The sequence below is a fragment of the Rhinolophus sinicus genome, linkage group LG02, assembly GCF_036562045.2.
Source record: "Rhinolophus sinicus isolate RSC01 linkage group LG02, ASM3656204v1, whole genome shotgun sequence".
In the NCBI taxonomy this organism is placed as follows: Eukaryota; Metazoa; Chordata; class Mammalia; order Chiroptera; family Rhinolophidae; genus Rhinolophus; species Rhinolophus sinicus.
Window position 1 is genome coordinate 183,727,298 of NC_133752.1, and position 13,419 is coordinate 183,740,716.

Sequence of the window (13,419 nt, forward strand, 5' to 3'; positions counted from 1 at the left end):
ATTGTTCAAAGTCTCTCTTACATGTAGAACTAGCTTTCTTGTCAGAAAACATGGATGTGCTCACCACAAAGCAATCTTCAGTGTGGTGATTAAATATGGGTCTGTGCCTGTGTGTCACTGTTGACCAAATCAATGACAGCTAAAACATGTATTAAGAGTGCCAGATGCCTTCCAGGAACTTTACATGTACTAATTCATTACATTCTCACAAAACCCAATTAAGAATTATTTTCCTCATTTTTATAGAAGAGAGGTTAAGTACCTGCTGACAGTCATATATCAATTAAGAGGTAAAGCCAGACAGGAGTAAAAATGTAGGCATTTTGACAGCAGAGTTCACTGTCTTAATGACTATGCTAAACTCCCTGTTCAATTCATATGATTCCATACTTTGTATACTCTAGATGTATGCTTTAGGTGGATGAAAAGTATGAGAGCATATTAATAGGAAAGAAGGAAATCATGAGTTACAAAATCTCCTGGAGGATCTTTTTTTAGACTCTCAACATTAGTTTGTTTCCTTCTCAAAGTGGGATGTAGAAAAATTGGATTAAATAATTAATTAGATCTACTTTAATTGGTGTTTTCCCTATACACTAATAGTCAGTTAATCACAACCTTCAATTGTGAAAATATTCCATTTCTAATCATGAGGCAAACAAGAAATGTTATATTCTTTTTTTTCACTATTTAATGTTTACACGAATCTCAGGCATATATTACTGAGAATGTCTTTCTCTGTAGTTCTTCATGTCTGTCTTTTTTTTTTTTAACATTCAAACTCAATATATTTTCAAAGTTTTGGAAAATTTTACTAAAGTTTGTATAACCTTTCTTATCAGTGAAATAGTGTCACTGTGATTCTCTGTAGTTTTGTACACTAACCTGAAAGTTACATATGCCAATGACCACGTAATTATTGCCACCATACGCAATTAGGTTTCCTGAATCCCCACTCTCAAAGGGATTAAATTCTACCACATGCACGTAATCTTCACAATCCACAGTGTAGGCAGCATTTCTTGTGGCATCTTGCTTCATCTTGTATGTCAAATCTTGAGTAGTTGTAAAAACAGCCTTCTACTGCACAAGGTCACGAAACTGTGGATTACAGCACAGATACAGTTGGATAGAAACCAGCAACATGTTACTCTTTCAGCAAACCAATCAAAATAAGAACAGGGTATTGCAAATTCCACAGACAGCTCAAAAAGTTAATGTATTTATTTACTTTGTGAATTTTACCTGCAGCATAAATCACCATAATTTTGTTTAGACTGTCTAAGAGTACATGAAGGTGAAATCACTTTAATAGTAAATATATTTATAAATAATTAATGATAGTTAACATTGACAGAGCACTAACTGCAGGTGCCATGTTACGCATTTTACTGACCTTGTCACACCAAATATTTGCATAAACCTAAGAGGGAGGTACTACCAATGGTTCCTATTTTATAGATGAAGAAATCAAGAGTTTAGTACATTAACTAGTTTGCCAAGCTCATAAGACAAGCCAGAATTTGAAAACTTTACTATGTGCTGGACACCAGTGCTAGAGCTCTTGACCTTGAAGGAGCTCACAATCCAGGGATAAGTTAAGGTTCAGTGTGAAAGTTCTACAACATTGGCAGATACAAAATACAGGATCTGGAAGGAGTGCCAAAATGTGTAATATAAAAATAATATTCATAAAACCAGGCACGAAAGTCAACTAACCTATAGTGGTCTGGTGTGCACTCTGGAAGTAGCACTCCCAGATGAGATTTACCGATTCTAAAGAGTTGTGTTGTTGTTTTTAATTGGATGCAGTTGTCCTGAAAAGTTGGGCTCGGCAACAAACATTATCAAGTGCCTGATGAGTATTTACTCAGATTCAGATGAGCCCCACCTCTGGGTGCCTATAAACTAGTATTCTTGCAAGTGGGCGTCCTGGACACAACATTTGTTAAGGGTGACCAGCAGGTGAGATGCCCTCAGAGGCACAGTGGTATGGGAAGTGCAAAAGATTCGATGTTAGGATATTCGGTCCCCTACTGCCCATTAAAGTAGTGCCCAATCTCATTACATGATCAGGGTCTCGCAGTACAGGGCGGGCTGCACTCGCCCCTCTAAAACGGGAAGGGTAGAGGAGGGAGGGAATAAAAGAAGTTACTGCAAAGAGCCCCGACGCCTCTCCCAGGGTCAGGCAGGCCCCGTGAGACCCCGTTACCACCTCCCCGAGCCCGAGGTCGGAGGGAAGAGGGGTGGAGAACCGCCCGGGGAGCTTGAGGCATTCGGTAGCGAAGCGGCGCGACCCCTTGGGCTCCTTGATACGCACCAGAGGAAACCGGGAAGCGGCCAGAGGGTAGCGGGTCTCCACCGAAGGTTCCCGCGGCTCGCGTCGATTCGGCTTCCGGGTCAGAGGGCGGGCGCGGCGATTGGCTCCCAGACGCTCCCGCGAGATTTAAAATGTAACCCGGGAGTATTCGAACTGTAGAGAGACTGCAGCTGGGCGGCGCCTTACTTCTGTTGGATTTGCACCTCCAGCTTCTCCCCCGAGCCAGGTGAGTCTCGCCTTTCCTTACCCTCCTGTCACACGTTAAGTGGCGATTCAGGCCGCCAGTTTTCCGGTGACAGCCAGGCGTCATGTGACCGTTTAGGGTATTATTCGTGCTGCGGCTTCGCTCTTTAGCCTGACTGGGTCTGGGTGTGTTGAACAGAGTTTGCCGTATCTAGTAATGAGTGGAGCTGAAGACTGAGGCCCTTAGTGCCCTACTTAGATTCATTAGGCAGGAAGCCAGGGTCCCACTCCCAAAACAGGCAGACTCCAATTCGCTCCATTTGTCCTTTCCCTTTTATATTCTCTCAGGGGACATTTAGGGCACACATTCTGACAATGATAACGGTAGCAGCAACGACTGCTATTTTTTTATTGAGTACTTACTGAGTGCAGGCGCTAGGTGGATTATTTACTTGTCTCACTGACGTCTCATGATTTTATGAAGTAGGAGATATCCTCCCCTTTTTTGTACATGAAGACATAAATACTCATCAGAGATTTTAAATACCGAAAGGCATACAGCTAATAAATGGGAGACCCTGGATGTGGACCCTCGTCTGTCTGACTCAAAAGTGTAGTTCTTTTAATCATCTCACACTGCTTCCCCAGTGGTGATTTCCTGTTTTTCAATTTTTGGCCTAGTACAGCTTCTAATCCAGTTTTTTAGAACAAGAGTAATGATGGCTGCCGCCTTCTATTGTTTTTGTGTAGTGCAGCCTGACGCTCAGAGTGCATGTTCATTCTCATTGACTCCTTGAAACTGGCTGGAAGGTATTATTCCTGTTTTCTCTTTGATGATACCTCTACCTAGGCAGTCAGGTGTGAAGCTTATTGACTAGGCTCGCACAGCTAGCTAGCTACTGGAAGAGCTGAGACTAGAGCAGGGTTGGCAAATCCTGGGCACTGCCTGTTTTTGAGTAGCCATTTCCCTTGCTAAGAATGGGTTTTACATGTTTAAATGGTTGGGAGAAAAGAAAGATCTAAAGAAGAAGAATATTTTGTGATGTGTGAAAAAGTGTGGAAATTATATGAAATTCAAATTTCCGTTTTTATTAAGTTTTGTTGAAGCTCATTTGTTTATGTATTGTCCGTGGACACTGCAAGGTCAAGTTGAGTAGTTGTGGCAGAGACTATGGCCTGTACTCCTCAAATATTTACTATTTGGCACTTTCCAAAAAGTGTGCTGACTCCTGGATGAGATGTTTGGCTTTTATGTGTGCCAGGCACTGTTCTAAAAGCTTATCTTATATTTGTGTCATTTACTTTTCATGAAACCCAGTGAGATAGGAACTGTTAATATTTTCATTTTCAGTGCAAAGAAGCTGCGGCAGGGAGAAGTGACATAACTTGGTAAAGATCTTACAACTAGAAAGTGGAGCCAGGATTTAGAACAGTCTAATTCCAGATTAGTCTTCATTCTTAGCAATCTGAACTCACAGTACCTTTAAATAATACCAGTGAATAATTTACTACTAAAGGTTTATTTTAGACAAATCGATCACATCACCGAAGCTTTTTTTTTTCCTTAGGAGAGATAGGGGGATATTTTGAAGAGAAATATAATTCTTAGCTATTTACTAGGATTTGTATTTATATAGATACTTTAATATACATTCTTATAACTGTATTTTTAAGTGACATCACTAATTATGTCTATGAATTACTATTTTGTAAATGGCATATGCCCATTTTCTTTTTTTTAAAATGCCCCCCTCCTTTTTATCACATAAACCCAAGATACACAGTAAATATATGGGATTTTGTTTACGCCACATAAAAAAAGAAGAAGAAATCACAAAGAGTAAGTAAATGGGATGTGTATGGTAAAATGCCCAAAATAAGATAATGACCTGTGAATATGTTGGAGACTTGGGTACTTAAAGTAGGAAGAAAACCCCAAACTTTTAGGCATCTCTGTAAACTCAGAGAAAGGAATTGAATGCCTTACATAGGCTTAGGTATGTAAAACCTTGGAACTATATCCAGTTATTTAAAAAGGCTTTTGTCTATCAGGAGAAGTTAGGTAGCATAGTGATTAAAGAGCACAGCTTAGGGAGTTAGGCAGGCATCTTGGGTTTAGGTCTGTTTGACCATTTGCTAGCTGAGTGACATGGGGCATCACTTTCTTTCGATGTAAAATGGGGATAATAATAGACCTTCCTCACAGGACTCTTGTGAAGATTGAATGAGGTAATAAATCTTAAGCTCTTAAAAAGGATTTGGCGCCAAGAAAGCTCCTAAATTACCTATTCTGTTGGTTATCTATTGCTGTATAACCACCCCAAAACTTAGCGGCATTAAAACAATGTATTTGCTTCTGATTCTGTGGATCAGCAATTTGCGCTGGACTCAGCGAGGTCGTTCTGCTGGCCTTTTCTGGGATCGCTCATGTGGCTGCAGTTCATTTGGCAGGTTGATTGGAGCTAGGTAGTCTTAAGATAACCTCACTGACGTTTCTGTGATATTGGTTGTCAGTTGGAGCGCCTTGGATCTCCTTCACATGACCTCTCCAGTAGACTAGCTTGGACTTCTCCACATCTGAGAATAGCAGGAGAGGAAGAACTAAAGCTTCAAGGTTTTATGTCAGGTGGCCCCCAAGACCACCTGGTCTTGCTAAGTCCGCCTTGGTTTGCTAAGAGGACTCAGAAGACTCAGCATATAGTCATACTCATGGCTATAATTTATAACAGCAAAAAGATACGAGGCAAAATAAGCAAAGGGAGAAAGTGCATGGGGCGAAGTCCAATGGAGACCAGGCATAAGCTTTCGAAAGTCTTCTTAGTGGTGTCATGCAGGACTTGCTTAATTCCTCTAGCAACAAGTTGTGACAACACATATGTTGTCTGTCCGGGAAGCTCTTTAGAGACTCAGTACCCAGGGTTTTTGCTGGGGCTGAACACGTAGGCACCCTCTGTCTCTATTCCAAAATTCCAGACTGAGAAGGAAGCATATGTTCAGCATAAACTGTATTGTTTGTACAAACAGTGTGGGCACAGTGAGCCACTGTTACCGGAAACCCTCCTGAAATCTCAGTTCCCAGACGCTAGCCAAGGGCCAACCTTGTAAGCAGGCCTTTGAAAGGATAGCAGTCAGGCCTGCTGCATTAACTCCTTTCTACATGGGCCTTTTGAGGTCTAGGCTTGGAACTCCCACAGTGTCATTCTTGCCACATGCTATTGGCCAAATCAAGTCACAAGACCGACCCAGATTCAAAGGGGTGGAAAAATACACCATCTCTTTGGGGATAATATAAGGATGGGAGGAAATTGGCTTTTCCCCCCCAATCTACCACAGATATTACCATCTATTTCAAAACAAATATTTTTAATTAGCTATGTCTGTGTCTATAATTATAAGTTTGTAGAATTGGTATATCTGTTTTGTAAGAATTTTCAGATTGAAGGATGTATTTTGTTGTTTCAAAAGATTTGGCTTAAGAAATGAAAGGAGAGGAAAATATGATTGGGCAGAAATTGTTTTATTCTGTTCTCCTAAATTTAATTAAAAGCAATCTTAGTAAATATGAAATGACCTCTCATTTATTACTTATTTTTCTCTAACTCTGCTTGCTACACATGTTAAATATTAATTTCCAATTAGAATAAGGCTTTTTAACATTACATTCTGTCCTAATTTAAGAGGATGTCTGTGCTTAATCAGAAGTCTGTCTTGGATATGATTAAAGACTTCAGAAGGAATTGGCACACACTTTGTGATTCGGAGAGAACTACTGTATGTGGTGCAGACTCCATGCTCTTGACATTGCAGCTTTGCATGGCAGAGAACAACAAACAGGTTAGTAGACTGTATTTAGGTTAACTTTTTTTTTGAGTGAATTTTGGTTGCTGCCCATTTGAATAAACTTCATTACATTCATTTTTTTTTTTTTTTTGCAACAGATGCCCTCCTATGGTAATATCAATGGACATTCACAAATGCTTCTGCATATATGTATCAAAAGTTACTCTTGGATTTGAAATGATTTGTTTCGAAATTAAGGTCTTCCTATGTATAATTTAACATAGGGGATATGCACATTTGATGTTTAATTTGAAGTCCTAAGTTAAACATGCAACTAATATGATTAGGGTTAAAAATTATTTTTATTTTATGACTTCCTTTCGTCTCTAGAGATGAAAGTTTCTGGAAAGCACACATAAATAATGTTTACTTAAATATAAGCGAAGTATTTTACGACTAATTTAAGAATCTATGGTATAGATTAATTATTCCTAAGCCAGGCTATGAGTCAGAATAATTGGAGGGTTTTTGAAATATATTGGCTCCTGTGTCCCGATCTTGGAAATTCTGATTCTCTTAATCTGCATTGACTATGGAAATCATCTTTGTTTAATCTCCCTGAAGTGATTTTTATGTAGTTGGTGTGGCCCAAACTAGTGTTTGGAATGAGCTCTACCTAAAGGGGTAGAAGTGTACCCATAAAAGAAGGATAAATGTAGGCTGAGTGGTAAGAAAAGACTTGTGGACTTTTAGATAATATAAAGGAAGGGTAGTCTTTGGATGGGAAGGGTTTAAAGAAGGAATGAACGAATGGAAAGATCAGAAGAAGCAGCCAGGGGCATCAAAATCATGATGGTTTGAAGATGGGAAGGAGAACCGTCTTGACTAGGGAAGAAGATTTTGGAAGGGTGAATTGGTATTCATGGGTCTGTTGGGCTAGATAGTGAAATGACATTCTGATGTATTATTTCAATCCTGTATGTCAATACAGGCATTTTGATTTCACGTATTAGTAAAATTTCCAAAAAAAATTGGACGTTGACCGGTTCAAACATTTCTCATGTTGGCAAATAAGGCCATTGAGGAAAAAATAATTACTAGAACCATCATTTTGAAAAAGGAAGAATATTTTAACACCTAAAAATTAGGAATTATATGATCTTAAAACAAGAGATGATTTTTCCTACGCATGGATAGTTGGCAGTTTTGCATATTTAAAACAATGTACATGAAGATACATTTTGAACATAGAAAAATTTTGACAAAATTCTCTTATTTAGTCAGTCAGTCAGTCATTCTTTCAACAAATAGTTACTGAGTTTTTACTAGGGGCTAGACAATTTTCTAAATATTAGGAATATAGCACTGAAGGAAATCCCTGCTTCTATGGAATTAATCCTCTAGTCGGGAGAAATAGATAATACTCTACTAAGTAAGATATTTAGTATTTTATGTCATAATAAGTGCGACACAGAAAAGCAAAACAGAGATCCAACTAAAGAGTAGAAGGAGTTTGGGGTGGAGGAGCTCTTGTAATTTGAAATAGGGTGGTCAAAGACCTCATCTAGAAGTTGCCATTTGAGCACGGATTTGAAAGATGGGAAGAAGGAGCTAGTCATGGGGATTTAGGTGGAAAGGGACTACCAGGCAAAGGGAACAGCAGATAACAAGGGCATGTTCAAGGAACAGCAAGGAGGCCAATGATAGCTGTTCATAGAAATATTAATTTCTTTCCTCTCCTCCTCCCTTCCACAGATTTCTTTTCTTCCTCCCTTCCTTCCTCCCTCCTTTTCTTCTCTCCTTTCTTTTCTTTTTTTTTCTTTGAGCTTCTACTATGTGCCACCAGGCAGTGTGATAAGTCTTGGAGTTATTTAAAAAATGGTGAGCAAACCAGACATGGCTCCTGCCTTCCTGAAGCTTATTGCCTCGTAGGTGAGGCAGACGTTAAGAAGAAAAGAATCCAAAGAAATGCAAAATTATACCTGTTGGAAGAAGATGTAGACGATACTATGAGACCAGAGAGTTGACCTGGTCAGATCAAGCGGAGCCCTAATGGAAAGAGAGGGGTTAACTAGGCAGATGAGTGGGGGGCAAGATGAGGATGGAGGAACAGCATATGCAGAGGTCCTGTGGCAGGAGACCAAAGAGAAGAGTTTGGGAACATGCGCAAGGACCGGTGTAGCTGACAGGATGATGGTGATCGTAGTTATATGTCCAATTTGTTTGCTCCTCGTTTTTAATTCCAGTCATTGTTAAAATTCAATTTTACTTAGGTTTGTTGAAAAAAAATGGAAGTAGTACTTTTTTGACATTTTATTTTGAAAAAATATTAAACTTCCAGAACAGTTACACTAATACTACACTGAACTCCTTTATGCCCTTCATTTAGATTCACCAATTATTAACATTTTGTCACATTTGCAATACCATTCTTTTATATTTTTGTATGTATACATAAATAAAAATATACACATGTATGTACATATTGTTATTATTACTCTGTATGAACCATTTGATAGTAAGCAGCAGACTTGAGTCTTTATTGGTCTTGGTGTACATTCAATGGGTCTTGACAAATGTATAATGATTTGTAACCACTATTATAGTATTGCTCAAAATAGTTTCACTGCCTTAAAAATCCTTTGTGTTCTACCTATTCATCCTTCCTTCTCCCCAATCCCTGATGACCATTTTTTATTGCCTCCATAGTTTTGCCTTCTTTAGAATGTCATGTAGTTGGAATCATACAGTATGTAGCCTTTCAGATTGGCTTCTTCACTTAGTAATATGCATTTAAGTTCCTCCATAACTTTTTATGGTTTCATAGCTCATTTCTTTTTAACAGTGAATAATTTTCCATTGTGTGGCTTTATCAGTTTATTTATTCATTCACCCTGTTTTGCTTTTCTTCCAACCAATGTTCAGTAAGATATTCAATATTTAATAGTTTTTGGTTTGATAATTGTTGGATTTTCTGCTGTTATCCTTTTTATTTCCAAAAGCTCTTTTTTTTTTGTTATCTCTCTTTTTAAAATATACTGTTCTTGCTTCAAGGATGTATTTTCTCCTTTGAGATTATTAATAATATTTTGTTGAGGTATTTTTTCTTCTTACATAATCTGTTTCCTCTAAGTTTTTTGTTTTTCTTAGTTTTATTTGGGAAGGATTTCCTTTCTTCCTATTAGAGACTTTCTCCCTGATGATCCTGGGCCACTAGAGTCACTGAAATGCTCATTGGACGCTCTGTGTCCAGGGTTAGGGCTTGTCATCCTGATCTGACCTGGCCATTTGGTTGGCGGAGGGGGTGCTTTAATGTGATATATTTCGGAAATCCCTTTTGGAACAGTTTCCTCAGAAGAGAGTCTTCTTTCCTCCTGCATGAATCGTATGAAGTTGAGCTAGCAATGTGTTGGGAGCCTGAAAGGGGTGTCAAAATTTAGAATATAAACTGTCATGTGATTCCTATGGTTTTCATTCAGGTATTCCTCTCCTCAGCTGCACCCTTCAGTCTGTAGGCTGTATTTTATCCTCTCCAGGGAATAAACCTCCAATTTTATGCCAAGGTAGATGAGTGCTGTCCCCATCTCGGCAGAAATTAGCTAGTAGGCACATACTGAGGATACTTCAGAAATGCCTTCACAGGAAGGTGTCTTAACCACCACCTTCCGCCATGCATATTTTTTTTTTCTATTGGACATATTATAAGAGAGTTGGCCTTTAGAGGCTTTGGCTTGTATGGGCAGGGAAAGTCTCTGGTCCAGCTTCCTGCCTTTTTTGTACTCAGCTCTGTCTCTTAAACTTTGTGCTCAGGTTTCATAAAAACCAGGTTTTCTTGAGTGCCAGGGACTGGTAGATACCAGGGAAATGCAGGCCCCACCATTTGCTTACCCCTCTATATTGACACTTCTTATTATTTTTGACCTTTTGTAATTTCTCTTACGGACAATTCAGTCATGCTTTTCCTATTTTCTCCTGTAGTTTTAGCTATTTCTTACTAGGAGGGGTTTATCTGCAGATCCAGACACATACGTGTATGTTAATGTGTCTATTATACAATTATAACAGATGGCATACATTCTTTATACATTCTTTCTGCATCTTGTTTTTATCATCCCACATTGTTTTCAAGACCTCTTCAGGTACTGATGGAAAAGTTGACCTGATTCATTAATTTTAGCAGTCATCCTTTGTTAATATATTTTATTCATTTTCAGTCCTCTGGGTTGTTTGAAATTTTTAATATTACAAACATTTCTGCACTGAAATGAGATGTCTATTCACTGAACAAGAGGTTCTCTAGGTCCCATATGGTCATATGATAGATGCCTCTGTAATTTGACTTGATACTACCCTGCTGCTCTTCAACTTGTCTGCTAGAATTACGTTTATGTGAATGGTGTAGAATACCATTTTCTTACCTCACCAATTTAGATGCTGTCAAAATTCATTAGAAAAGAGAAAAAGGACTTCATTTTGATTTTTCTGATAACTGGAGCATTTAAACATCTTTTTAAATGCTTAGTTGATCATATGGATATCCTCTTCTTAAACTGTTTCTATCCTTTGCTATTTTGCTTTCTAGTTGCTTTCATCTCATTCTTACTCGTTGAAAGTGTTCTACTTGTATTTTAGGTACTCTCTTTGTTATACACTTTATCGATAGCTTCCAATGTGCTCCATTTTACCCACTTCCACTGGATATACTTCCCTTATGTTGTTTCACCAGTAGTTATGTGCCAGACCTCTCTACTGAGTCTGGCTTTGGTGTGATGAAGGACTCACTGGACATTTCACCTTAATGTCCCATTATTGTCTCCCCGTCAGTTTTTGGACCACGTTGTTTGCTCCTTCCGCTTACCTTCCTATTCATATTCTTCGTCTCAGTGGCCTGTGTCATCGTTCACTCAGTGACTAAATCTAAGAGTCATTGTACAGTCTCTTTCCTTTGCTCCCCATTACAATCTGTATCCAAATTTTGCCAATGTTACTGCTTGAGCATTTTGTGAAATCTGTCCTTTAATAATCTGAAGAAATGTATTAAGGTAAGCAATAGATTCTGAGGATGTTGTTTAAGTGGAACGGGCTAGCTGAAGGTTAAATCTTGATGACCATACACTGGGAAATAAGGAGAGAGACAAATTGAGGCAATTATTAAGAATCACTATTGTTTAGTGATCGAAGGCTGTTCTGGAATCAAACAGAGCATATTCAAATCACTACCTCTTGTTTATTTGCTTGTTTATGAATAATTAAAAAAATAAGTATATCAACAAGCTAACTAGAATATAGCCTAAAAAGTTTTAGTTCTCATTGTAAAAATTTTGACATATTGAAATAATCCAAGTCAATTTTCCTTCAGGGCTTGTCCATGTAGCATTCATGCCGGGTTTTTTTCTACTTGTTAATTTTCTACTTGTTAATTCACTTTATTCACTGTGAAAGTTCAGACTCTGGGTGGGAAAGGAGGAGGGGTGAATTGCAACTGAGCTTTTCACAGCCTGTGTAGATGTGTGCATGTGTGCAGTGGAGATGGCGGCTTGCAGTTCAGTTTTGCTTTAACTCTCCATGTACAGAGTTAGCTCAGGCATCACCAGCTGTGCTCAGACTACCAAGTCACTCAGCAATATGAAACAATATACATATATGCCTGTAGGTGCATTCATAAGCGGCATACAGTAATAAAAGGGTGGACTTGTTTGTATGTATCCTTAACCTACCTTTTGCACCCTGTGTGTGCAGTCTATTTAGGTTTTTAATTCTCTGAAGTTTCAGAACATGAGTCCTTAAAGTATAGTCCTTATAACTGAATTTGACTATACTAAAACTTTTGAATACCTGGTAGAATTGTTAGTCTATTAGCATGTTTGTTTTTTTAATAGCTTTAGTGGGGAAAAAGAAAATAATCTTTGAGTTTTAGGTTTTGGGCAAAGGAGGAAGATATTTTAGCTTAAATCATATGACATCTCTCTGGCAGTTTTATGCTGCTAAAGATTTAACCTGTTATAGATTCATTCACTACTTCATTATATGGAACGTATATATGACTTCATTAGGTTGCAAATAATATTTAGGCCTTTCCTTTTTTTGGAATTGGCTTCATAGTTTGACTCCGTCTGGCAATTATGTTATAACGGCTATTTTTCACCTAAAAAGCCTTAAAAACTTTAAAAATGCCCTATTGGATAAAACAAAGATTAATTTTATAACTTCATGGAAAACAATCACAGCACCTGTGGTTGACTGTCAGATATGAAAATGACTTAAGAGTAACATCATAAGAAATAGTTTTAAAACTTGTATTATATTTATCTACCACCCCTCCCCCAGTAAACTAACAATTATTTTACTTTGAATAGGAAAAGAAAGGAAACTGACATTTTTTATTACCTACGATTTATCAGGTGTTATTTAACCTGTATAGTCTCATTTTATAACCAAGGAAACTGACCCGGGGGATTTCAGTATCTTACCCAAGTTCACACAGCCAATTAATGTTCTTATGTAGACTGCTATATTTTCTCTTTTGATAACAAAAATCCCAGTGAGGTAAAAACATCAAGTTTACTTCAAATTTTGAATAATTATAAATAACTTTGGTAAAATATACAAAGTGCAAGTGTTCTGAAAAAAGTCTGACTCTTGCTTTTTCTCATTTTATTCTTGTGAAATACAATCCTTATGTCCATCAAAAAATTAAAGCATTGAACATTTTGAACTTCCTTCAGATACTAGCCAGCTGGCATGTTTTCCTAGCAAAACATTTTCTGATTTGACCACAGACTCTCTCTCAATCAGTTGTTACTGGTTTGAATAATAGAATATGCTGTCATGGTGGGCACCTGATCATGAAAACCGATATCTAGAGTGCATTTTTATTTGGATTTAAAATGTTTTTACAATCCCAGTATAAACACTGTTAATCTAGTCAAAACCTTTTCTCACAAGATCAAGAGCTTGCATAGTTTCACTTTAACTAGTTCTAGTCAACAAAATGAGAGAATAAATTGTACATTTACATTCAGCAAAATCTTAATTTGTTTTTAACATGAAGGATGTTATTCCAAAATAGTTATAGGAATTTTTGAGATAAAACAATTAATGTTGAAACTCTAAATAACTGGGTTTATTTAATTTAA

The 13,419-nt window shown here is 37.7% G+C and overlaps 2 protein-coding genes across 4 annotated transcripts in view; one reads left to right on the top strand and one right to left on the bottom strand.

Moving 5' to 3' along the window:
- Nucleotides 1-2,424, bottom strand: part of NUP37 (nucleoporin 37) — a 40,604-nt gene extending 38,180 nt beyond the window's left edge. The window contains exons 1-2 of the mRNA XM_019732073.2: nt 2,321-2,424; nt 886-1,101 (exon numbers count right to left, since the gene is read on the bottom strand). Of these exons, the coding sequence (XP_019587632.1) occupies nt 886-1,041 (156 nt within the window). The 5' untranslated portion in view covers nt 1,042-1,101; nt 2,321-2,424. The remainder of the gene's footprint in view (nt 1-885; nt 1,102-2,320) is intronic.
- Nucleotides 2,408-13,419, top strand: part of PARPBP (PARP1 binding protein) — a 55,030-nt gene continuing 44,018 nt past the window's right edge. For 2 of the 3 annotated variants that reach the window (XM_019732082.2, XM_074326221.1), the window contains exons 1-2: nt 2,408-2,546; nt 6,182-6,337. In XM_019732082.2, coding sequence (XP_019587641.2) covers nt 6,185-6,337 — 153 coding nt within the window. In that variant the 5' untranslated portion in view covers nt 2,408-2,546; nt 6,182-6,184. Of the gene's footprint in view, nt 2,547-6,181; nt 6,338-13,419 lie in introns of those variants that run through there. The other variant, XM_074326220.1, reaches the window with a different exon arrangement.